This window comes from Zeugodacus cucurbitae, chromosome 5 (assembly GCF_028554725.1).
Source record: "Zeugodacus cucurbitae isolate PBARC_wt_2022May chromosome 5, idZeuCucr1.2, whole genome shotgun sequence".
Lineage (NCBI taxonomy): Eukaryota > Metazoa > Arthropoda > Insecta > Diptera > Tephritidae > Zeugodacus > Zeugodacus cucurbitae.
In genome coordinates this window covers 58,604,910-58,632,500 of record NC_071670.1, presented here as the reverse complement: position 1 = coordinate 58,632,500, position 27,591 = coordinate 58,604,910, and the positions used below count along the sequence as shown (strand labels likewise).

Sequence of the window (27,591 nt, the reverse complement as noted above, 5' to 3'; positions counted from 1 at the left end):
CAAATATATTCGAATTTATTATGTTCTATTGAATATCTCATTTTAGTATTTTTTTTTAAATAAAGCTATAAGTGTTGTGGTTTTAATCTATGGCTCCACAATATTTCCATATTTTTAAAACAACTCTGTCTTCACAAAACCAATTGCCTCCTGATTGCCACTTGAGTTAAAGCATAATTTTGTCACTTTTGGCCATTTTCTCTACACTTTAAGCATAAATACATTTAAAAATGTGTATGTTTGTATATATATCTCCGCTTATATCTGTCGCTTGTCGTCAGTCTGCCATTTTTCTATCGTCCATCATCGTCTACGTCTCGCTCTGTGGCAGTGTGTCGACACACTTAATGATACATTTTATGTCAAGCTATAGCGTAGCAAAAGAGACTGGCAGGCGAAGCGTTGACTTTCAGAGCAAACGTCGCCAACCAACAACAACGACATTATTGCAGTTATACAGACAGACAAACATACATATATATCTACACTCATGTGCATATATTTTGCATATTTTTTTCACATAAAATACACAGCGAACAGATGGGTTTTAAATCGACGATGGCATATGACGAAACAAAAAGAGATATGCGCATGTGTGTATGTATGTTAGTTAAATGCAAAAAACAATAAAAAAAGCATAACCACATGTAATCGTGATTTATTTGTCATGCAGAAATTTGTCATTTTCTGCAACAAATGCATGCGTGCAGGCACACAAGCAGTTTTTCATACTGTGTGCCTAGAAAAATTTTTTTTTACCCTTTGCTTTAATTTTTTCTGCTTTTTTGTTGTTGTACAATTGTCATGTATTAATGAAGTTTACTTAAACTTAACAGTTATTAATATGTGTACACATACTCACGCCACCAACGCGAAGGTGGTCGCTTTGCTTGCAAGTCATCTAGCTGGAGACAGCTTCTCCAGCTCCTCATGTTTTTAGCAACTCTGCTGCGCTCGTAGGCTGTTCATAATGATTTCCTTACCTCGATTAGTTACTAAGCTACATATACATATACATATGTGCATACTCATACTTCTTGTCCTATTTGACCTCAGTAGCTCGGCTTAAACGGCACTTACTCTCGTAATATACCGTATGTGTGGCAAATTATGACTGTCAAATGGCGTTGTGTAAATGCATTATGTTGATTGCTTTTTGAGTGAGTTATCTCGTTGTGATTACCATTTCCTGTTTAAATGGAAAAATGGTGAGCCACCGCCAGTCAGTGTAGTAATTTTCTTTGCTGGGTTGCTCTTAAATTGGCCAAAAATGCATTTAAGTCCATTGGTTGTTGATTTAATGGTTCGTGGAAGATTTGTTTTTAAGATTCTAATAATGGTTGAGAGCTATTAATTTTTTGAGATAACTTTTTTCAATTTAATTTTTAGTGGTTGACAAATTTGCCAGAAAAATGGCTTAGACAATTAAAAAAAATATATATAAAAATGTCTTTGGCCATTTCATATTATATAAAAACAGCTTTGTGAATGGAAAAAAATTGAAATTCAAAATTTTTAAATCTTCTTAACGGCAAATCTGGCCAAACTATATTTGAAGATTCTATAAAACAAAAACAAAAATTAATTTAATGAAATATTTAATATCATAAAAAATATTAAAATTAATTAAACTTGTTATTTAATATTATAAAATATACATATATAATATATAATATTAAAAAAAAATAAAAATTAATTAAACAATTTTTTATTTATATTAACATGTTCGAAGAGTAGATATAAAAATAAAAACCAAGAAAATGTCTTCTCTGAATTTAGAACGCTTTTTCATCGAGTATATAATATAATTACCACAACCGCTTTGTTATTATGCAAAATAATTCCTGGTAGATGATTTCTGTAAAATTTAAGCATATGTGCTTTGTAAAGCACTCTTATTTTGTTATTTTTTAGATTTTTATAATTATTTTGAACTCAGAACTGTATATAATCATAAATATTTATTTTCATAGCATACTTTTAGGCGCTATAACAGTTTTGTGTTCACATTGCTAGAAAATCAAACCAAAAAGAATTAAAAAAGTCATTGAGGTCACAATTGATCAATCTAAATGAGAAATTGTTCAATAAGTTTTACTCAGACTCAGGTTTCGAAATATATTATTTTCACCTCGGTCAGCTTAAAGCAAAAATAGTAGATATATCTGGATTATTTTCATATAATAACAAACTCGCATACATTGCTTCACTTTTCTAAAAAAATATAACAATTGTAACTATATAGAATTTAGAAACCCTTACGTATATTAATTGAAACATTTTATAATTAGCGATCACTTCTTCCTAAAAATACTAATAATTCTAGATGAATATCAAATAATTTTACTTTTAACAAATCCGCCACTCGAAAACAACAATATTAGATACTCTCTCTTTCTCTCTTTTAGTAAATTCTCTTATGTTTTTTATCCAAATACCGTTAAATTTAAATACCATATTCTTAATATTTAATCATATTTTCAACTCAAAATCCAGCTTAAAATCTAAAAATAAATATTAAGTAGATTAAAAGCGCTTTTGATCAAGCTCACACAAACTCAAATACATACTTACACACATAAATATACAAATTAGTATGTATGACAACATGTATATGTGTGTGCTCACACTAACACAGACCGCAAAAGGAATGTCGAAAATGCTAAAACAAAACTTTTGATATACGCGCACAACACCCGCTTCACCCACCCAAGCTACCCGAAATCAAACATCAAAGTTTTGCCAAAAACCAATACCAACTCCAAGCAAAACTTAAGCATAGGTGGAGAAGTGGAGGTGAGACGATAGTGGCTACACTTAGGCGCATAAGTGTATGTGTTGTGTAAAGCCTTATTCACCTTACACGTAGAAAACTACTTAGTCCTCAGGTACAAATGTGTGCGTGTGTGTGAGTTTGTCAATTGAAATTACATATGTTACTCATACGCCATGTCAAACGTACACCTTTGCAGTACCAAACCCCGAAAACTCAAACCTCAAGCAACTCGAGACACGACACGACACGACAAACAAGAAATGGAGCCACACGTCCGACCACTGAAATATGGCAAAGACAAATATGCCAAAGTAAAATATGCGCAGGTTGACTTGGCCTAAGGATATGCCTCTGTGCTACAGTGCTAAGGGGTATGTCGCCATGTGACCATATTTGTGTGTTGTCGTTGGCTTGACACACACGTGTGTTCCCTGGTATTTATCAAAGCTTACACACATACATATATACATACATATAGAAGTATATGTGTTCACTTGTGTGGTTTTTGGTTTCACTTTGGCGCGCAATGCTAGAACCCTTTAGCAACTGCCAACCAAATTCGTTACTTATTGTACGTCGGTATGTACATATACACTCTGGTGACGACGCCAACAACTTAAGACCAACGAAATACCAACTTAGTAGATACTACATATTATTAATTTTGCCTGTTGGATGCCAAAAATTTCATAATAATAATCAGCCAGAAGCTTTTGGCTGCACATTCGGCGCGCTGCTGGGGGAAGGTATGCGCTACACACACTGTTTCAAATACATTCATATAATATACATGTATGAATAATATTCTATGTCAGCGCTTGCAATAATAATAATTTCTCTTTCGACGCTCAAGATTTGTGTGTGTGTCTGTGTGTTTGTCTCATGCATAACTTGAATTTTGTCTTTGAGCTTTGTGCCTGCGGCACTGTGCTAAGAAATTAATAAAATATTTGCAAACGTAGGTATTTATAGCTACTCCTTCTGGAGGCGTATTAAGTGTCACAGTGTGAGTGTGATCAAGTGAATGTTTGGTTTTGAACAAGGTAGCGGCTTAAAGATTTAGGAAATTAATGAAATTGTTATTGCTTCACTTGTAGCCTACAAAAATTAAAAAATGCATATAAATCAATGAACATAGAAAATAGGTTATAGGAAACATATTTGTCTATTATTTAGGACATATTTCCAAACAATAAACAGCTAATTTTGAATGTAATTACAATTGCGCCTAAAAGTAGATATCTGAATTTTTTTAGTTTAAGACATACGCATAGCTTTAGGCGTAGGAGTAAATATGAATGAAATTAAAACGAATATGTGTTATTTTTCAGGGTAAACTTAATATAAAAATAAATAAATAATTTTAAAAAAATATAAAAAAACAATTTTAATAAAATTAAAAATATATAAATATATATAAAATAAATAAAAGTTTCAAAATATTCAAATACGGTTTCAATAAAAATTTCGTAAATGAAAAATTTTTTATAGACAAGTCTGTTTTAAGCCTAAATATATATCTTAAACATTTTAAAATAAATTTCAAAAAATAAACGAAATTAATTTTTGTACGGAAATGGCAAAATTTATATATTCTCGATTCAAAAAATAGTTTATAACACCTTGGATTTTCCAATATCAACGTTAAACGCCTAAAGTTATACATGGTTTTTGTATATCATATATTCTTTATTCCTAAAAGTATGCTACATATAATATTATATTAAAATTATTAAAAAATTATATTCGACGCCTAAATGTGTGCTTCATTTTTGAACACTTTTAATTTTTGAGATAATGTTGTTTTTTGAGCTCTTTTGTTCTATTCCAAATAATAAACTAAAATTTTATTCAATTTTAAATTTTCAAAAACTTTTCTTATCGAAAATGAAAAAAAATATATAATCCACTTTTTTATTTAATCCACTATAAAATTTAATTTCACTTATTCTTCAATTCATACCCAACACCAAACTACACACGTATGTATGTATGTAGCTATAAATTCAACTTATTCATACATGAAAATGCAATAAATCCTTCTTTTGTTGCGTAAAAGTGTCAACCCGTTCAGCATTGTTGGCAGTTTAACGCCAATAAGTATGCAAATCCCTTTTCGGCGCTATACACGGGCGGGCTGATAGAAAAATTCACACACACACAGTGGCACACACGCCCACATAAGTAAATATATGTAAATACGAACTGCAAATTGTTTGCCTAAATGTGCGCCGCCGTAGCACATTAGTTGTGTTGCACTCAGACAGCCTGTCCACACAACGTACTACAACGCACGAGTATTTGCCGAGTATTTAACGCCAAATAAGGTTAAAGAAATAAACAAACAATTTGTCAACAGCACATTGACAACACACACACATATTCACTTATACAATCAAAGTGCTCTTAAAAGCTAGTTCATTGAAAGAAAGTTTGCAACAATAACAAAGGCAAGTTTGTTTGGCTGATACGAGTATATACAAACTTATATGAAATAATTCTTTGAGCTACTCACTCACTCCCACTCCACTTACACCGGACTACCAAAAACTCGCTTACTTGATACACTGGTTTCGTAAATTAAAATTTTCAGCAGATTCAAAATTCATTGCTGTATAATATCAAAAAAAAATATAATTTTCTATACAATAAAATTAATGAAGGCTTACAAATTCTTAAAGGCAGCCTTAATGCTGATTTTGATAAGCTTTGCAGAATATTTTTCGGGAACTGATCCATCTAGTTTTTAGTTTACTTAACGAAACCATTAAATTTGTATCTAATTGTAAGTCTATCGTCATTTCTACCCACTTTTAGATATATATGAACTCAAAGTAATATTTGAAGCAAGTGCTGGCTAGATCAATCCACAGATTTGAGATCAGTTTCTACACTATCCTTTCCTTATGTTTGAATAAACCATTTCTCCTCGCTAAAACGGTGGAAAGTGTCATATAATCCCAACGCACGCCTCTTATATAGAGACTTTAATATTTTACAATTAGAACTGTCTCAATATATGTATGTATATTGCTATTCGATCCAAAACCGTTGAATTATGTTCCAGTAAAGTCTAATGTGGATTCATATACAATTTTATGTTGGAGAAGCGATAAGAAAGTGATAAAAATGACGATGGGAAGCCATCAAAATTCAATTTATGGAAATTAGGAAATATATTGTGACTCGGTTAGGTGGGAAAAGTTATTCGATAGAATTCTATAAATCTATATTGCCTACATAAAAACAAAAAACACAATCGAACACAAAATTGAATGCTATATACTCAAATTAAAAATTAAAAATCAAAGTTCTGCACTAAATCGAAAAAATTGGTTATAGGAAATATATTTTTCTATTATATTTAAACTATTTCCAAACAATAAAGAAAAAATTTTGGATGTAATTACAGTTGCGCCTAAAAGTAGATATCTAAATTTTTTGAGTTTAAGACATACAGCATACTTTTAGGCGAATACGTGTATTAAATTGAAACGAATGGAAGATATCAAATACAATTTCAAGAAATTTTTTAAATATTATCTAATAATAATATATATATATAGATATAGTGAAATTCTTAAGCTAAAGAGTACCGAAATTCATTAAAAATTTGTTGAAAAAAAAAATTACATAAAAAATCCATCAAAAGAACCCACTGTGCAGCACACACACTACATATATATGAAGAAAGCCTCTACGCTCACAAATCGAGTTGAACAAAAGTCAGTTGAACAACAAAACTCTGCCGACAAGCCAAAACGCAAGTTACAGGAAAATAGCAAATATTTTATGTGGAAAAAGAAAAGGAAACTGTTTGCACTTTTTCGCTACAAAAACAAAAGAAAAAGAAAAACCAAAACAGAGACACCAAATACCAGAAATGTGAAAAAAAAGTGTAGACAAAGTAGAAAAACACGCCGCTTAACGGTCCGCACAGCAGACGATCGACCGAGTTTTGTAATTTATGTCCTGCAGGATATTGTTTTCGCTTTACAAGCGCTGCCAAACAATGTAGACGCTCGTAAGCATGTGAGCTTACACACAGACATGGGAACATTTAGAGAAGCTTTGTTTTCAACCTTTTGCTTCGAAAGTGAGCAAGAGAGCAAGTGTAACAAGGAACAGGAGAGCGCATGTATAAACGGACAACAGCAAGAAGTGCTGTGCCTTACTCGCACCAACTTTGGTCATATTTTGTTTTGAAAAGTAATTAATTTCCGCCACCGACGCCTACTCGTCGCTCCACCCCTCGCCAACAGTTAGCCAAGGCATGGCCGACACATTGCCTCCTGTGCTCCTGCGCTCTCTTACATCCTCAAAATATACATGTGTGCACACATTAGGGAGATTGTGCGGTTTTCCGTTAGCACGCACACACACACACACTCGCAGAGGCGCCTGGTGCCAGCAGAGAAGCTCCGGCGACCGCAGAAACAATATTTCTGTGTAATTGTCTGCTTGTGGATTGTGTTGTGTCCTTTTGCGATTTGTGTTGGCAACGCATACAACAGCAACACCAACGGCAACACAATAACAATAAGTACAACAAAAACATGTAACGGGTAAAACAATTGCCGGCATACGGCCAATCTGCAACCGAATTTGAGCTTTATAAGAGAGACACTGCTGTTATTGTAGTTGTTGCACTTATTGTTGCCGTTGTTGTTGTTTGTTTTGTTACTACTGGCACTTTTATTGTTGATGTTGCCACTATTGCAACATTTATTGTTATTCTTTGTCGGTTTCAACGCTGTGTTGTCATTGTGTTCGTGTTGCTGTTGTTGTTAGATTTGTTTTTGTAGTTTTCATTTTTTGTTTTGTTGCTTTTGCTTTTGTTTCACCAGCAACGCTGTCTGTCGGCTTTTTCGCAAACAGCAAGACGAACGGCAGTTGTTGTCAAAGTTCATTGCAAGCAAACTTATTACACAAATGTAAGGCGACAAGGGAGTGGGAGCGTGGCAGGCTAAAGGCTCGTTTGGTTGGATAACAGAAAGTGCGGCTGTTTGCATGTTTGTCCAACCATTTGAGCCTGCCAAAACTACGTTAGCCAAGTCGACTTATGCATTTAGGCCAGTGGCAAGCAGGCGGTGAACATTTTTAAAGCCACTGTAGTGTGCAGCCAGTTGTCGCCATATTTTTTGGGGCACTTAAATACATACTGTTCGTATTTCTTTACTAAATATCATTGTACCATTGGTCGTTTGTTTCAAAAAAGTCTTTAGTATTGCCGATTCGCTTGCAACGAGCTTTATTTTAACATAAGAGGATAGGAGAAAGTGGCTTTTGATAATATCCGGATAATGATTTAAAGCACTGTGCATTGTCTCCAGTATGAGCATGCACTTTTCACAGTTCTTTTGTGTACCCAAATATTATTGAATCATAGCTCCAGCACATTTCCTTAACAGCTATCTCAAACAATGTAATTTCAAGGCCATCAAAAATCGTTTTCGCCCTCAAAAAATGCGTAAAAAATCGTTTTTAATAGTGACTTAATAGCATTCTTAATAGAATTATCAATAGTATTTCAATAAAAATCTCAATAGAATTATCAATAGTATCTCAATAAAAATCTCAATAGAATTCTAATAGTATTTTCAACTGAATACTCAATAGTATTCTCAACAGAATTGTCAATAGTGTCTCAATAAAGTTCTCAATAGTATTCTCAACATTATGCTAAATAGTGTCTCAATAGCATTCTTAATAAAATTCTCAAAACTGCCACTATAAGTTCTCAATATAATTCTCAAAAGTAATTTCAACCGAAGTCAATAGTATTTTTAATTGAAATCTCAATAGCACTCTCAATAAAATTCTGAATAGCATGCTCACTAGTATTCTCAACAGAATTTTAAATAGTGTCTCAATAGCATTCTTAAAAAGAATGATCAATAGTGCTTCAACGAATTTCTCAATAGAATTATCAATAGCATTTTCAACATAATTCTCAATATTATCTTTATAAAATTCTCAATAACAAATTTCAATAGTTATCTGAACAAAATTTTGAACAGATCAGTCCAGTATAATCTATTCCAAATATTGTTTTGCTCATTAAAATACTATCTTGCATACTGTGGTATACCTTTTTCCTTCCCTTCAGTTCACCTAACAACAACTTCTTAAACCCGAAATTACAACTCCAACAAGTTTGCCTCACTTCCAGCATGTTGTGCCATTATTTAGCCACAAAAATTATAATCAATATTGCCACAACGTTAATAAGGTCTAGTGTAATCCCTCTCCCATCGACCAGCAAAAATATAAAACTGAAAAACAACAAAAATAAAAGAAATTAATAAAGTTTATGGAAACTGCCAACTATCTACCACGTCAATGTGATTATGGCACCTAGCGAGTTGCCATTTTGAGTGGAACGTGATTGGCTTGCAGCAGCCAGCTGCCCTTAATCTCACATACCGCGCTCCTTAACAACCCCCCGCAGTGCACTTTGTGGCTTTTACAAGCAATATTTGCTGCTGTTGATAATGAATTTCAGAAATTTTCGATTCGTGCATGAGTGTGTGTGTGTGTGCCATAGCTGATTATTTTTCAAAGAATTCGCCACATGCAACGTCAATACCGCCAATCGCTGCGATATAGTTGAAAGTTGGCCACGAATTTTTCACCTCGGAACTTTTACAACGGCATTTGTTGCATGTGTGTGCAATAACAACAAGCAGCAGTAATGTGAGCTTGTGTGGGTGTTAGTCGTTAAGAGAGTCAGCAGTAAGTTATGCGTTCAAATGAATTGCTATGACGCTTATGTCAACGACAACGTCATTAAAGCCAAACAACGTCACACCAACACACTCATCTACACACACATATACATACAGTTATGTACAAAATGCACTGTGTTGTGGCTTGTTAACTGCTCGTCATCATCGTGAGTCGCTGCACGCCTGCCATTCACCGCCATTGTGGCTGACAAGCTGCGCATATGAAAGAACACACACACAACAACACATCTCTACACACATATGGGTATCAATCTGTAGCTCTCGTCCGCGCCACTTGTTCGGCAATCGAGCATTTTCCCGCTTATAATGTAATAATTAAAAATAATGGCGGTCAATGACGCAGTGAAAGTTCGCCAGCCGCGCGCATCGTGACCGAGTAGCTGAGGTTTTGACACGAGCAACTTTTGCTGCCAGCTCATCAAAAAACCCATGTGTGTGCATATTATTTATTCTGATAGCTGCCTCTCTCGCGCCTTTGACTTCAGCTTTGGTTTTCATACATGACACCCGCGTCATAACTCAAAAATATGCAATGCTGTGTACTACGCTGTGCCGCGGGTGCGAGCGTGTGAAATAATTTTGGCTGGAAAAGTGCGAAATAGAAAAATGTTAAACACACTCAACTTCGCGTTTAAAAGTTTTGCCGCTCTGGTTAAGTTTGCGCTTTAACTTATGCAAGCTTGAGTATAGCCATTTCACTAAAATATCTGTTAATTGATGGCAGAAATATTAATACTTCTCGATTCTGGGGAAGAAAATCCAGAGTTGAGATCTTGATTCCATAGAAATAACTCTCACATTTATGGTCTCTTCATATTTCGAGAAATATAAAATCCTACATATCTCAAGCGGACTCTAAATAACTAAAGAGATTCCACTCCAAGACATTTATTGGATTCTATTGTAGTGGGATCATTGTCTAACAAGACATATCTTGTCATGTCTCATAGTTAATATTACTACTATAACTTCTGATTTTTTCTCGGGCGAAATTCGTGCCTCAATCTATCGAGTGTTAGTCACGAACTCAACACAATCGGTTATGATCCTTTTAGTTTGGGTTATGTTAGATTGTATGGTGGATGCTCCGAGGCAAAAGTTTCGAACAGCAAAAGACAATTTATTTCCGAAACTCCTGTACTTTGAGTTCGTGCACGTTTGAGACAAAGCACGTCGTACCGATCACAAATCTGCTTAGACACTTGATTTCTATTTTCATTAGTTTACGAAAGTTGAAGCTATGAGATCAAACAGTCGAGAAGGGAGTATTGAGATAATTCCAACTCGTCTTCAAGTTTAACAACTAGTATCCTGTAATACCGTATCAACCGAGGAACAACCAAAGTTTCAGTCTCCATCCAAGCGATAGTTAACTGAGTATAGCTGCCATCAACACACGAAGTTTTGAACGAGACGAATCGAACAAGCAACAAGAAAAAACGTTAACTTCGGCTGTACCGAAGCTAATATAGCCTTCACAGGTGCATATCTTTTAGTAAGTAAGTTTAAGCAAATCTAAAGACGTAAGAAAAAGTAAGTAAAAAATAAAAGAAAACATTTTACTAATTCTTTTTAGCCGGGTTGTTTGCTAGAAACATTAAGGTTACATAGTTAACCGATCTGAACAATTTCTTCGGAGATTATATTATTACCTTAAGCAGGAATCCATGTCAAATTTCGTGAAGATACCACGTCAAATTCGAAAATTTTCCATACAAGCCCTTGATTCCGATCGTTCGGTTTGTATGGCAGCTATATGCTATAGTGGTCCGATATCGGCAGTTCCGACAAATGAGCAGCTTTTTGAAGAGAAAATAACATCTGCAAAATTTCAAAACGATATCTTAAAAACTGAAGGACTAGTTCGTATATATTCAGACAGACAGGCAGACGGACATGCCTAAATCGACTCAGTTCAACATACTGATCATTTATATATATACTTTATAGGGCATCCGACGCTTCCTTCTGGGTGTTACAAACTTCGTGACAAACTTAATATACCCTGTTCAGGGTATAACTAGCATAAATGAAATCGTCTGATAAAATCAGAAAACAGCTTTCTTCGATTCGCAACTTCTCCAATAACTTGGTTCTAGAATAGAAAATTGTTATAATAATTTACTGAGGTATCGTTATACTCTCTTGTGATAATGATAAGATAAAATGGATGCTTTCACTTTCGAAAATGGCTTATTAACAGTTTCACCCAGTGATGTGAGAGTACTCATTGCAAATATTACAAACAGTTTAGCATAATTATGGATACATATATCTACAGCATATGTCAGTGGACATTAGTATGTGCTTCTAGAGTAGGTGTCATCTTAATTCATTAAATTGAATCCCGTCAACCCAATCAAATGCAATGAGTTGCCACTTAACGCCTTCACTAGTAAATACAAAAACAACAACAAGTTGAAAAAAAAACAAAAACAATCACCAGTATAAAACAACAACTAGCATGAAAAACAAAAACAACAACTAAAACAACAACACCGAACAACCATCTAATTGCCATGAATAGTTGTGGTGTCAAATTGATTGCGTTGCTGTGTTAGTGGGGCCAAGGTGCATCACAAAAAGCTGGCAACTGGCAACTGCAATTGTCGCCAATGCAACATGATGTGTGTTGAAAAGAAGACAAACAAAATAAAAAAAATTAACAACAAAAACAAAAAAGTGTATAAAAATCGTTATGAGTGTAGCAGAAAGTTCAAAGGGGTTAATAAGTTTCAATTAGTGCGCTGAAGCACAAGTGAGCAAAGTAAGAAGAAGAAGAAGTAGGAGATACAGAGCTGCCGAGTATATGTGTGATATTGAATGCATTATATGCAGAAAGCAGTTGATAGTTGATATAGTTTTTAAAGAAATAGAATAACAAACTGTTTGACTAACTATTATAGTTTGATCGATTCGCTACTCTCTAGTGCTTGAGAAATCGAAGACAGAGTATAGCCCTAAACTTTATAACGATTTTGCTTATTCGATGAAAAGTAACACGAACAAATTTAAAGAAAATGTGGCAAAATTCGTTCCTAGAATCATGAATCCCTCCAGCAATTCTCAAGCAACTCTCAGAGTAAGAGAAAGAAGGGAATCGTGAGGAGATATAAAATGTACTAGATATTAAATTGCATAAAGTATGTATAAGAACAGATTAAATTATATTTTTTAACGAAAAAATTTCTAAATGCTTTATAAGTATGCGAAAATACCATTTGCTACTAGAGAATCTCTCTTTTGAATTGACTTGCGAAACAGGTACATGAAATAGCACTTTTCCGATGAATGAAAAATGCAAGCACGAAAAAGAAAATAAAATAAAGTGAAGTGAAATAAAATAGAATAAATAAATAAATTGTGTCGGCGATGAGGCGGTGGCGGTAGTCCACGTTGGGGTCGCACGTAAACGGTCAGCACAACGAATGAAACTCAATTCAAGCGGTGACTTTATTGAAATGCATTTTTTGCATTAGATTATGTCAAACCTCCCCCCTCTCTGCAAGCACACAAACGCTTGTGCGATGATAGTATTCGCACTGTTCTCCCTTCTTTCTGAGCTACAGTCACATCGAATACCATAACCTACAAACATACAATGCCTATCTCTGTAGTTTGCCAGCTTCTTCTGCTCCTGCTTCGTCACTGACTGCCACTGACGGACGGACATCTTTCACATTCGCACATTATATCCTTCAGACATAATCGTCTCTGCAGACGTGATGAATTTTGCATGAACTGCCCACCAAGTCAGCGCTCGAGCTGGAGTGTGGACTCTGAAGTCTTAGCAGCTCATCTACATAGCTGACCGACGGCTTGACGAAATGTCGCACGTACAAATTTCTTTCTTACTCTCTCGCTCTGCGTCTATTTTCCGAAGGGTGTGCAGTGGATTTTGCTTTGGGTTGATAGCGGATTAGTTGGGCTGCTGGCGTGTATTAGTGAAGATTTTCTTCTATTTTCTTCTTTTTTTTGCACTCTCTTGTTGTTGTTTTTGTTATGCGTTGGCCTGGAATTGTATGCGCGCGCTTTGAATGGACACATTATTGAAATAAATCGACTGGACAAGCATGTAAATTGAATTTCGCATTTTCATAATAATAGTGACAACACACACGCAGACACTTGTACACTCGGGGGAGACGGTTGTGCTCGAATTTGTATATTAAATTTGCTGTGAAACGTTATAATGATGAAAGGAAATTTATGCTTAATGTGCATGTGCTTGAGAAAATGAATATAATGATGAAAACGAGGGTTTTAAGCAGAATTAAATTTACATGAACTTGAAGGATTCTTAATGTTTGAAGTTAATTATATTCACACTTGAGGCCTTTCAGATTTTTAACCTTCTCACGACCTAGATTTTTATATTTCTGATTGATTTGTAGATCCTATATCTCCATATTATTCCTTTATTGTAAAATATATAGATCCTTCTTCTCAATTTTAACTGATCGTATAGCTTATATAGAGTTTCTACATCATATCCGCATTGTCTTCATTACTGTAGAATGGCCAGTTTTTATTATAATTTATAACATGATCAACGTTTTTATCAATACTTCTCGCCAGCACATTTTCTCAAGTCTTCTTAGTGGGATTTCTTTGAATTCATCTTATGTTGAGAAAACGAGTCAAATATGAGTTAAGATTAAAGGTTCAATTGACGAAAGGTCCAGTAAACCTGTTCATTTAGTTTTGTATGGAATAACCTGAGATCAATGTAAGACTTCTCCCCCTTCCAAAAAAATTACCCTTTTATTTGTATCAAACCACTAAGTATACTTAAATAACCTACCGTAATATAACAACAACAGCAATAAAAACTACATAAAACAGTTCTTTCGGCATTTTAAAGCCCCTAGCGCAAATGAGTAAGAAACGAATTTTGAAAATCTAATAAATAAAACAAAATTTTCCAAGTAGACAAAAGTAGTTTAGGCTCTAACTCCTTCAACTTTAACTTTACACGCTTGTTGTCGACTTATTTTGCAAAAAACAATCAAGCTATTGCGAACTAACGGGTGATTTTTTTGAGGTTAGGATTTTCATGCATTAGTATTTGACAGATCACGTGGGATTTCAGACATGGTGTCAAAGAGAAAGATGCTCAGTATGCTTTGACATTTCATCATGAATAGACTTACTAACGAGCAACGCTTGCAAATCATTGAATTTTATTACCAAAATCAGTGTTCGGTTCGAAATGTGTTTATCGACAAATTTTGTTCAGCGATGAGGCTCATTTCTGGTTGAATGGCTACGTAAATAAGCAAAATTGCCGCATTTGGGGTGAAGAGCAACCAGAAGCCGTTCAAGAACTGCCCATGCATCCCGAAAAATGCACTGTTTGGTGTGGTTTGTACGCTGGTGGAATCATTGGACCGTATTTTTTCAAAGATGCTGTTGGACGCAACGTTACGGTGAATGGCGATCGCTATCGTTCGATGCTAACAAACTTTTTGTTGCCAAAAATGGAAGAACTGAACTTGGTTGACATGTGGTTTCAACAAGATGGCGCTACATGCCACACAGCTCGCGATTCTATGGCCATTTTGAGGGAAAACTTCGGAGAACAATTCATCTCAAGAAATGGACCCGTAAGTTGGCCACCAAGATCATGCGATTTAACGCCTTTAGACTATTTTTTGTGGGGCTACGTCAAGTCTAAAGTCTACAGAAATAAGCCAGCAACTATTCCAGCTTTGGAAGACAACATTTCCGAAGAAATTCGGGCTATTCCGGCCGAAATGCTCGAAAAAGTTGCCCAAAATTGGACTTTCCGAATGGACCACCTAAGACGCAGCCGCGGTCAACATTTAAATGAAATTATCTTCAAAAAGTAAATGTCATGAACCAATCTAACGTTTCAAATAAAGAACCGATGAGATTTTGCAAATTTTATGCGTTTTTTTTTTTTAAAAAGTCATCAAGCTCTTAAAAAATCACCCTTTACTATCTTATAACACCCCTCTTGTCGAAGAAACTGTCAACCAAAAAAGAAATGGTGCAAAACTAAAAGGAAGCCAGGGAACTTCTGCTAGTTATTGAAGAAAAGTGAAGTTAGTGCGACTCGCTGCAAAGGTCGGCGGGAACAATGCTGTAGGCAATACGCGGACGAGTTGGAAGCGAGCTCCAGTAGTGTACGAGTATGCACAAATGGAAGTCAGAGAAAAAGTGGAAGCCAAACACCTAGAAAGTCCGAACTCCAGATATTAACACAGCCCGCACTCTTGACGCTTACAACTGTACTCTTTGCTGATTTTCTCAGCCAAGTTGATATTAAGTTAAGTTGGAGACAGCAAGAGGTTCTATAGGAGGTTGGTGCATACAAAGAAACAAATATTGGTGAAGGCCAATGAGATGTGCACGGAGGAGAGTGGAGTTCGGCGCGTTGAAAAACAATGAAAAGCGAGGAAGCTTCTGAAAGACAGGCACACATATATCCACAGATAGGTACATATATAAACGTAGTGAAGAGGTCAAAGGCGCGCGCGCTGGTTGTACGCTTTTCGTTGAGTGAATGAAAATAATTTTATTCGGTTAGAAGTGAAACTATGCCAAGAATGTGCAATTAGTGAACGACGACGGCAACGCCGACGCCAACGTCACAACCGAAACAGACAATGTGGAAGACACAGAGGGCAAAGCCGACGCTTGAAGGACGCTTAAGCTAGGAGGGGCGGCAAGTCGACGCACAACTTTGCTGAGGGGGAAAGTGTTGTACGCTCAACGCAAGAGTTCAGATCCAGCTTCCATAGCGTAGCATTAACAGCGCCAAACAGAAGCCAGAAGACAATGACTGCGCTTCAACGACGAGCAACAACCAACTTGAACTGAACTTTTGCGAAAGCATAGAAAATTGTAGTGAAAACAATAGAATTGAAGGGCGCTGCTGTGAGCTCAAGCCGAGTTGTAAGGTGACAGGACGAAGGCGGCCGTTGAAAGACAACGGCAGTCGGCAAGTGGCAAGTGGCAAGCAGTGAAGGGCGTAAAATAAAAGGGGGCGCAAGCCACACAACTTTGTTGTTGTATTTTCACTTGTGTCCCTGCCTGACTGCCAAGCGCTATGTCTGTCTTCTGTCATTATTTTATTTATTATTATATGAGCGCGCCTTGTTGCTTCACTATTCGTTTGTTGATATTATTGTTGTTCTTGTTGTTGTTGTTGTTGTTGTTGTTGCTGCTGTTGGTCGTTAGTGAATTGTGTAATATTGTGAGCTATGAATATTTTCGTTTACCCAAAGCCATGTTCTTCACGCCGCCACCCCTCTTCATGCTTTCGCTTCACTTTGTCTCTTTGTTGGTGCAAATTAATTTTGATTAAATTTATATTTGCTGCTGATGTTTTGATATATACATACAAACGTTACAAATATACATACTCTCAGTAAATGTGTCTTCTGTAAAGGGGTGAGGGGGCAAGTGTGCGTCGTCAAATTCGGTTTCGGATCGCTATTACATTATGCAAATACGAGAGTACAGTGCAAGGAATGTCGTTATTTAGGGAAATGTTTAGCATTATACAGGGCGAACTATATAGACATACACATACATACATATATATACAATTTGTTATCATTGGCAAAATTTTGAAAAAATATATTTTTATAAAAATAATTAAATTTCGAAAATTATTTATTTTTAATTATGAACAAAACTAAAATTTAAGCCACACTGCGTGCACAGGGTGATCCGTAATATAATTATGTTCTTAAATATGGTGAGAATACTTGATAAAACAAACTGTTTTAACTGTTTGTTTTCATAAAATAACATGAATTAATAAATTTTTCGAAGATTACCTCATCCAAAGATTCTTCTGCAACCTGTAGCAAACTTTGACAACACCTTAAACATTGAAAGATTTCTTAGATCAGATACTTTTACCAGAAGGCCCCTTATTTTAGGACTTATATCTTCTCAGGCGTCAGTCTATCATATCAGAGAGCTTCAAATCATCATATATACCATAAAGCATCTATATATTATTGGTAACAATTTGAGTGTTAGCCAACGGATTCAGTTTTTTAACATTATATAGCAATTCGTAAAGCATAAATTACAATAGATATAGATATATTGACCCCCATTACATCAGAGATTTTTTCAGTTATGAAATGATTAGATAGAGTAAGATAAAGTATGTCTCAAGGAAACGAATTTTGATTGTTGGTTCTCATTGCTTCAGCAGTACTGTCGCTTAACACGGCATTATTAATATAGAAATATTACTCGAACGATGTTCACGTGATATTGAACTACAGAAAAAAATAAATTTTGAATAATTTAATACAAATCAAATAATTGAAGCATAAATACACCACTTTAACCAAATATTCATGCAGTTCTTCTACAAAATATCCAAAAATTATGGTTCAACACTGTTATTGCAGAGCTGAACGATATTTATGGTTGACTTGTTCAAGATAGTGAAGCTAAATTTTATATACATAGATGATCTTAGCTGTATTTCTCAACTCTGTTCCAGTTCTTCGGAGTTATTTCTGTGTCATATATGATATGTGTAAGAACCGCGAATTCGTTATTTCCTATTTTTCGGTTACTGTGGCAGCAAATCTTCTGCGTTCTATAAATTCAGAATATTTGGTTAATTAAGACTATAAAAGCATCAGTTTTGAGATCGAATCTATCTTCCACGCAAATTTTCTAGTGTGTGAAATATGATATAATAATTTACTATAAGTAAGATGAAATATTTACAACCAACTTAAATGCTGTTAGACATTCGTATCTTCATACTCATTTAAAACAAAGCAAGTAAACTACCACACAAGTAAAGCCATAAAATTAATTTCTTCGTTAAATTAAAGCAGCTAATTTTTGCCATAAAAATAATTGCAGCAAACCAACATTTATTAACCCACATAATGTCCGAGGTCACTGTCATTGAAATGAATATCATTTCATTATGTAATATGCCAAACACTACAACATTACTAATGTAAGCATTACAGAGTCAACAACAACTCTTAAAGGGCGTAAACGGAGTTTTTTTTTTTATTTTTTATTAGAAGAAGAAGAGAAAGGCAATAAAAATGTAGTCAAACTCCAATGCCAGTGCTAAGCTTTTCATATAAATAAAGAATTTGCCAAATAAAATAGAGTAAATGTTTAGTACACTAATTTATAAATACGAGTAAAGTATGTGTGACCACATCGAGCTGGCGATTAATATTCAAGTCTCAAGTCTCAAACAATTATTAAATACAGCAACAACCCCAGCAAAGAGTGTGGTCCCTCCCACTTACTGAGAATTAAGATTTATTTCCTATGCCGAATAGTATTTCCTCGCATGAAGATTACTGATTTTATCTGCATTTCATAGCTAATTTCCTGTAATTTATTTCATTAATGTCGCTCATTATGCATACAATTTTTTCTTGCCCAATTTCCATTTAGTATTTTTTTCAATTTCCATGTAGCATTTTTTTCATATTTTTCACTTTCTTTCCTCTTTTTTTCAATTTGCAGGCCGAAATGAACTCATCGCTCGTTATATCAAACTGCGCACCGGCAAGACGAGAACACGAAAGCAAGTCAGCTCGCACATACAAGTTCTGGCCAGACGGAAATTGCGTGAGATTCAGGCGAAAATCAAAGTCGTAAGTAACCATGGCATGATTTTCTAATTAAATATTTTATATATAAAAAAAATTTTGTTTTGCTTTAAATATGTTTCGAAGTACTTTACTTTCTATGTTATGATTTCGTTTTAAACCTTTTGACTGTGGCTTTTGTCATCCAAAATTCATTTCGGCTTTACTTTTACTTGATTTACATGCATAATTGTATTTTTTTTTAATTCGTAAATGAAAAGCAAGGTTTATCTGATGTCCTGGAAGTGTTTGTAAAGTGTAGAAAATCATGAAAAAAATTATAATTAATGATATATGGATTGAACTAAATATATTTATAAATGATATACAATTTATCTATAACTTTCCGCACAAAGAAAATTAAATTAGTTTATAAACTATCTCAACAAAATTAATAACTTAGCAACAAATAAGAAGTGAGAAATAAGTGCATTAATCTAACTTGTTCGTTAAAATATTAGAATATTATTTTTTTTTTGCATTTTCAAACTCATCAAAAAGCACATAAAAAAGCATCACAACCATAAGTTACACACTTTCACAGTGGAGCAAATCGAAATATAGAAATTGGAACTCTATTGTTCGATTTTTCTCGAGCTAAGAATCGCTAGGAAGCATCGCTTTGGGGTGCTCAATAAATTTCTATTTGCTGACGTCACTTTAGCGACTTTTTTTGTAAGACATCATTTCAAAACAGATGTGGTTTTATTGCTTATGTCCAGTTTTCCAGCTTTCATTACAGCTCATATCGTGTGACAAAAATCTAATATAATAATAAATTTGATACCGTCAGAATATGTTTAATTTTTGATATTCTATAATATAAATCATAAAAATAGAATAGATATATATTTAATATTTTTAATATATGACCTATAATATGAAGCTTAAAAATGTGAGGTTACGAAATTAAAAACTATTCCAAAAACTACTTTACTGCCTCAGAACACTTAAATAACTCAGTTTATTAAAAAATAAGAATAAAAATATATTTAAAATAATTTCTTTAAGAACATATTTCTTAAAACTTTCCAAAATTAATTAAAAAAATTAATATATCACATATATTACACTAACGCACAGCTAAAGGATTAAAAAGCTGGCATCTATCATTTAGAGAAATATTTCACTTTTATTTATTTATTTTTTTTTATATTTTTATTTAAATTCAAAGCATTGCATTAGAATGTATGCTGAATTCTCAATGCAATATTTAGAAAAGAAAAGTAAAGCAACAACAACATAAAAGAAGAACTATTTGAGAATGAAATGCAAGTAACAGCAGATAAAGTGTTACAGTTTTAATTTATATTCCACAGAGTTGCTTACAAAGTAACATAGAAGGAGGAGTTAATATGTGGATGTGTGCATATACATATGTATTTTTCATTAGGGCGTGGAAAAAAGTTGTCGCACAAATAAAGGTTGACTCAAATTTTTATTTTTTTAACATTTTTCTTTAACTTTTTACTATTTTAATGAAGATGAAGTTTTTCGAATTTAATAATATAAAAATAAATTTATATAAAAAAAAATTATTAGAAAAATTAAAATTTAATGAAATTCTAAAATTGTTAATATTTCATTTATTTTCAATTTATATTATTTTAATAATATACATTTTCCTAGTAAATTTTTTAAAACAGATAAATATATTTTTAATTGTTAATTTAAATAATAATGATTTTTTTCTTAAAAAAATAATTTTTAAATTTCTCTCGAGCAAAGATGTTTATCGAATAATAAAAAAAAATATTTTAAATTAAAAAAAATGAATTAATATTATTTATATATTTTTTTACATTTACATTTTTGCTTATTAAAATAATAACACCGGTCAACACGATTTTTGGGTCTGACATCTACATTTTAAATTTTAGTATCTCCTATGACAAAAATAAGGAAAACATTTTTTTCCAGTTAAAGTTTGCTTTCGTAGAAATTAGAGCAATTTTTCGATTTTTAAGCAGAAATGAGTGATTTTTATATTTTTTCTACAATTTCACTATAGATTATTTTACTTCTGACTTTAATAAATTCACCGCAAATAAAACAGACAGAATCAACATCATTTTTACACTGACTAGATGCCATTTTTTAACTGAGAAATACTACACTACAGCTGTAATAAACAGGTTAACATTCACTACTGTGCCTCTTACAAATAATAATACCGTTTACTTTCGGGTTAATCAAAGTGCTGCTATCCTTGATTTATGAAATAAATTAAAATATACTTATCGATGTAGATCAGCCCAAAGCAAACTTAAAGAACTAAAGATTAATATTTAAGTGTTTTTCAATGTATAGAATCATAATTCAAGCATGAGAACAGAAAGCCCAAAAAAATATTTTTCTTTGTTGACCGATGTAATGATTTTGACCAAATAATTTTTTTACAAAATTTAACTTGATAATTAGCTAATTAAATATATTTTTTTTTTTTATAAAAATAGTGTAGGAATCAAACTACAATATAAAAATAAGAACCACCCTAATGTGAATACATTTCACGCCTTAGATATGTAGAAAAATATGTATAACTTGTCTACTAGCAAGTGCATTCTAGCAAAATATTCAATTGCAAGCTTTACACATACAGACATTCATACATATTTATTTCAGTGTATTTCGTGGGAAGTGTGAATGTGTGTATGTATGTGATTCTATGAACCTTTGCTGCGTAGAATTTAGTTATGTACATACTTATGTATGTATGTAGGCATGCGAGTGTGTGTTTCCGTTTGTCCATTTCACTTAAAAGTCGCTTTGAGACAGTCGTCGGTTACTACCTAAAAACATATATACAAACATGTAAACATATGTATATGTATGTCCAAGTAAAAGGCAAAACTTTATAAAAATTACACGTTTTTGTGTGTTTTTGTGCCGTTTGTAGCATTTGAACGACTGCAAAGTTTTTGTTTGAGCTATATTTTCCCCATGTTATTGTTGTTGTTGCAATTGTTGTTGTTGTCGTTTGTGTTATAAATTCGTCTCTGGCACACGTGACTGCATCACCGAGACGACGAGACCACCCAGCAGGCGTCGATTTGCCTGCAACTACACGCCACTGCACTAACACCTCCCCCCGGCCCGCCCTCGCCTTCGTGTGAGTTTACGTTGCATTTTGCTTTGTGTTTTGTCCTTTTCCATTTCTCTACTTTTCTATAATATATTTTTCATTTCAATTTTCTTCAACTTTTTGTTTGTTTGTCGCTTTTTGTTTTTGTTGTTTTACGCTTCTTTAGTTGTTTGTTGTTTGTGCGTTGTGCATCGCACTTTGTAAAGTGAAAATTCCATTGAAATCCTTTTTGTGTTGCTTACTGACCGTTTGTGTGCCGTAAAAACGGTAAAACGGTAAAAAAAAATCAGAAAAACACAATGAAATGCAGCAATCAGAAAGCAGCGACAACAAAATACAAAAACAAAAACAAAATTTATTTTTTTTTAGTTTTCTCTCTCTCTATTTTTCCTCTGCTTTAGCTTTGTTGGAAAGTTTATTTGATTTCAACAGTTGTTCTGTTGCTTTTGGCGCTTTTGTTGTGGTTGTTGTTTTTAGTGTTGACTTCTCTCGACTCCTTTTGGCGTAGCATGAGCGACGAGTCTAGTTGCAGTTGCTCTATTTTTTAGTTTTTTCTACATTTTTACTTAAAAAGATTGCAATTTACTCGAAAAGTTATATTTTTTACCACTGGACTCTGGAGATTCTCGAAAACATTTACTTAAATCTCATCTGCAGACACATGTTCCTTCTTCTTAACCTCAAACTTACATTTATAACATCGCTTTTCGGTTGCACCACTGCCTCACTTGCCCCTCAGCCACGCCCACATCTCTCGGGTCCAACTGCATTAAGCTTGGCCAGCAGCACTGTCCACTTTAAGGCAGCTTACGGCTCTTCCATTTTCCATTTTCCCTTTGTGCTTTGTTTTCTTCCACTACGCGCTTGTTTTCCGCTTTAGTCCTTTGGTATTTTATGTGCCCACACATTATGTCAAAAGGTCAAAGAGCATCAAAAGCAAACAAGCAAAACGGTAAAGGAGCCGAAAACAAAGCACAACAACAACAACAATGCGAAACAAATAAACGGCAACTACATTTGTCCAACAGTGGCAACAAAAGTGAAGAAAGCGCAAAAGAGGAAGAGGAAGCAAAGCGTACATGGCAAAATTACTGTTGTTGTTTTTTTAAACAAAATAACTGTAAATGTGTAATGTGCCTTTTTGCGCTGCGCTCTAGAACAAAAGCCGAGAGGCAAAAGGCTCAAAGTTGGAATTTTTTCAACAACTTTTGCATTTATAATGATGGCGTGCAAAGAGTAAACAAACAAATACAACAAACAAACAAATGCACAAAATACAACAAATACTTATGTATTTTATAATGAAAATTGTGCTTTAACAAATAAAATCTACTTTTACACTCAAAATGCTACAAACAAAACCGGGCGCTCACACAAAGTGAAATGTTTTGTAAAAGCCGACTCATTTTCTTCCTCTTCTCTTCCTCCTTTATTATATTATACTGCCTGTATTTGTATTTGTGCTCTTCTCTGCTTACCGCTTTCGCAGCAAACGGTGTTTAATGGTCCAGTTGTGAAAGCTTTGTAAAACTAAAAGGATCCGAAAAGTGGGTTAAAGTGACCGAAGAATCGCCTGGCCGCTCGTTTTGTGCGACAGTCAAGTGGAAGAAGCGAGCGAGTGAGCGCTAGCGAAATAGCAAGAGCGTCAAAGAGCGCCCATAATACATATTATTTATATGTGTTATTTTAAAAATATTATTAAAAGCTGAAAAGCCGATTTTTCGTTGGTTAAGATTTTCATTCAGATTACTTCGTGCGAAATACTTCTTCATGAGTAGTTTGATTTCGTATTAAGCGCAGTTTTATGCTGAAGTGGATGTTGGAAAATACAAGTTTATTGAGCTGTGGACCCTGTTATGGTTATATTTGTTCTGTTGGTGTAATAAGACAAAGGTAAAAACTCTCAGGCTACAAGCTATCAGATTACTTTCGTACTAGCAGTCAAGAGAAGGTAAAGTCCACTTTAACACAGGGTTGATAATATTTTAATAAACCTCAAATCAATTTTTGAAACGCTTTCTCCATTACGATTAAAAGTCCTTCAAGCTTTATATTCAAATGCATTAATCGTTGCTTAAGTTTCCGAAGAACCTAAACCTCACATTTTATATATGATCTACAATTGGTATAGTACTATAAGTACATCATCGATCTTTTCGGATAGAAGAATCGTTGTTGGACGAAAAAAACTAGAAACTTATTAAGAATAACAATTCTGAAACCTAATTACACTAATGAAAAGACCCCAAAAGTCCAGCGAAGCCAGATCATCCGCTCAGAATTTGATTCCACTTATCGTAAATTAATAGCCGGTAAGGTTATGGCCTAACAACAACTTTATTTGACGCCAGAGCTATATTAAAAGACATTTTCGAAGTAATCACCTCTGATTCCACATTAGGTTCAGTTAATCCGAAGAACATCTAGCCATTAGGGAACACATTTCGAAGACAAGTGAGATAGTTCCATCCTGAAGAGATCTCAATTTGCCCGAGGGTCCCTTCTCATCCGCTCACAACTTGATTCCATTTATCCAAAGTCAACACCAGATACGGTTATGGCCTAAAAATAAGTTTACACGTTTATTAGACGCCAGTGGCATATAGAAAAAAAAAAATTTAAGTCGAAGTGAAAGGTACGTTCTTCAAAGTAATCACCTATGTTTCCACTTTAGATTCAATTAATCCAGAGAACATCTATTTTGAAGATAAGTGAGATAGTTCCTTCTTGAAGAGACCTCAATTTGTCCGAGGGTGCCTTGAAATCATCATTCATCCGTCTCAATTTTAGGGTCAAGTGGGGTCATTCCGCAATTATTATCTAGATTTAACAGTGGAGAGATAGATGTCGAACTATTTTTAGCTCGCTGCAAGGCTCTTCTTATATTCTAATCATATTTAAGTATTAGTTGTAAAATTCTGAGGTCTTTCTACCTACTTCTGACTTTCTGGAAAAAAAATCCTTTGTCAACCCACAACTATTTCGATGTACACTAGAGGAAGTATATTACATATTTAGCCGATGCTCTTGCTTGACTAGCTGTGTAATATGTGGAAATGCGTTTTATGGGATCACCTTCTTTTTTTCGCTTTCTCTTTTTGTCATACGAAATTCCTCAACGTTTTCTGGGTCACTTTGTAGTGGAATATGTGCGCTTAGAGCAGCTGCGTAGTTGTGTGTAGTCCGCAGCCATTGTCGTTGAGTGCAAGGATGAAAGAAAGAATGCAAGGATGTGCATACAAAGATGGATGCGGTTGCTTTTACTTTTCTCTATTATTTGCGTGCTTGTGAGCTTCTAACAACCACAAAGAGATGCCCAACCATGAAGGTAAAAATGCTGCTTGTTGCGGCACGCATGGCATGCACTCAAGCAAAGTAGCTCGCGGCAAGGACACAAAACGTGAAAAGTGACTTTATTAAAGATTAAGCAAGGGTTTTAATGTCAAAATAATGAAAAATACTGTAATTTTTATTTAACAAAGCGCGTTCATACAACTCTCATCAAATTGAATCATTCATTTCAAATCACCATCACCAGCGAGAACATCACTAAGCATCAACGCATTTTGCTAAGCCAATAAGTTATACGAATATGTACGAACTCAGTAACCCAGCCAAACCACTGTAGGTCTTACTCACTGCCAAAACAAGCAACAATTTTTCAGTGCATTTGACCCACACGCCTCATCGAGCACCACCTTTCTTTCTCCTTCATTGAATACTTGCAGGAACCCAACGGCATCGGCGGCATTAACGGCCACGCCCACTCGCTGCACTTGCTCAGCGAAAAGGAGAAAGCACTGCAGGCTATGAGCGGCATGACCAGCTCACAAATCGTATCGGCGCAAGCGGCGAAAAATCTCGCATATGCCGCTTCGGCGGCAGCCTTCACGGCGGCTGGCTTGCATCAGTCAACGCATGGCGCGGTTGGGCCACCCGCTGCACCACCGCCACTATCACCAGCAACACTACCCACATCCACTTCAGCAACCTCCACCTCGGCAACGGTAGCAGCTGCGGCTGCGGCGGCGGCTGCCGCTCAACTAGTCGGACCGCATGCGTACACCCACCTACATGCGCCGCACACACACTCACATCACCTCCATCAGCATCACCACCTCAACCATCTTAGCCAACACCACAGCCATCAGCCCCTACACCACCACCACCACCATCATCACCACAGTACTGGCGCACATCCGCAACCACACACGCCCACGCATCCGCACTTGCCGCAAGGCAGCTCGGCGGGCTCGCTATATTTGCAGCAACAACATGCAGCGGTGGTGGCGGCAGCCGCAGCGGCACAGGTGCAACAGAGCACGTCTTCAGCAGCGGCGACGACGGCAACAACAGCGGCGGCAACGACGTCCGGTGTGCCACATGCCGCCCATGCACTCCATCATCCACCAATGTATCCGGGCGTAAGAAAGTTCATACATACCTACTTGTGTAAATTCTATGCGCTTCTAACGAACTCGGCTAAAAATTTGTGTGCTCATCCTTATGAAAATTAAAAAAATTCGAAGTGAACAAAAGTAATCGAAATCGCATTAATGTACCGCTAACTCGCTACTCGTTGCGTTGTAAATAAATCATGCGTTGTGCGCTTCATCATCCTATATATCCTTATATATACATATATATTTCTGTGTGTGTGTGTATTAATGTAAATTTGTATATGTGTGTGCGCGCATATTCTTTGGAAAGCCATCACTCGCATTTGTATGTTTCTAGGTTATGGTGCATTTATCACACGCATTTCGATCCGTAACCCCCAAACGTGACGCATATCGTACGCTAACGCAAATCATTGCTCGCTTCATCGACATCGCTTCATATCTCATCAGCAGTGTTCGGCAGCCGAAAAGTGCAAAAAAATCTAAAAAATTTAAATGTTTATAAAAAAGTGAAAAAAGAATTCTTAAAATTGGTTGGGGTTCTCCAAAGTGGCTGTTGTTGCGCAAACAGCAGCATCATTTCTATGTAATCAGCATTAGTGTAATTATATTGTGTGTATTCTTACGCTATCAAATGCAAAAAAATAATTAAATGGAAAACAAAACTAAGAGCTCTCTCATCAATATCGCATAACCCTAAATTTTGTTGGCTCTTCATATAAACCTTGCTTTTCGCTGACTCATTTTGTTCATATGTATTTTCATTATCAATTTAAGTACATAAACTACTGCTGTACATATTTACATAACATACATATATATATTCATAATAATTATACAACAACAAATATACTCACATACAATTTCTCTCTCTCTCTCCTTTCTTACCTTTCCACTTGCGACCCACAGCAATTCTGGCAGCCCGGTTTGCAGCCCAGCACCTCACAAGAGTAAG

At 34.9% G+C, this 27,591-nt stretch overlaps 1 protein-coding gene across 12 annotated transcripts in view; it reads left to right on the top strand.

The window, feature by feature from the left end:
- The window catches only part of LOC105209978 (protein scalloped), a 245,133-nt gene that overhangs the window by 215,782 nt on the left and 1,760 nt on the right, over nt 1-27,591 (top strand). For 10 of the 12 annotated variants that reach the window (XM_054232383.1, XM_054232380.1, XM_054232381.1 and 7 more), the window contains 3 exons: nt 19,027-19,157; nt 25,965-26,660; nt 27,546-27,586. In XM_054232383.1, coding sequence (XP_054088358.1) covers nt 19,027-19,157; nt 25,965-26,660; nt 27,546-27,586 — 868 coding nt within the window. The remainder of the gene's footprint in view (nt 1-19,026; nt 19,158-25,964; nt 26,661-27,545; nt 27,587-27,591) is intronic. The other 2 variants (XM_054232385.1, XM_054232384.1) reach the window with 1 other exon arrangement.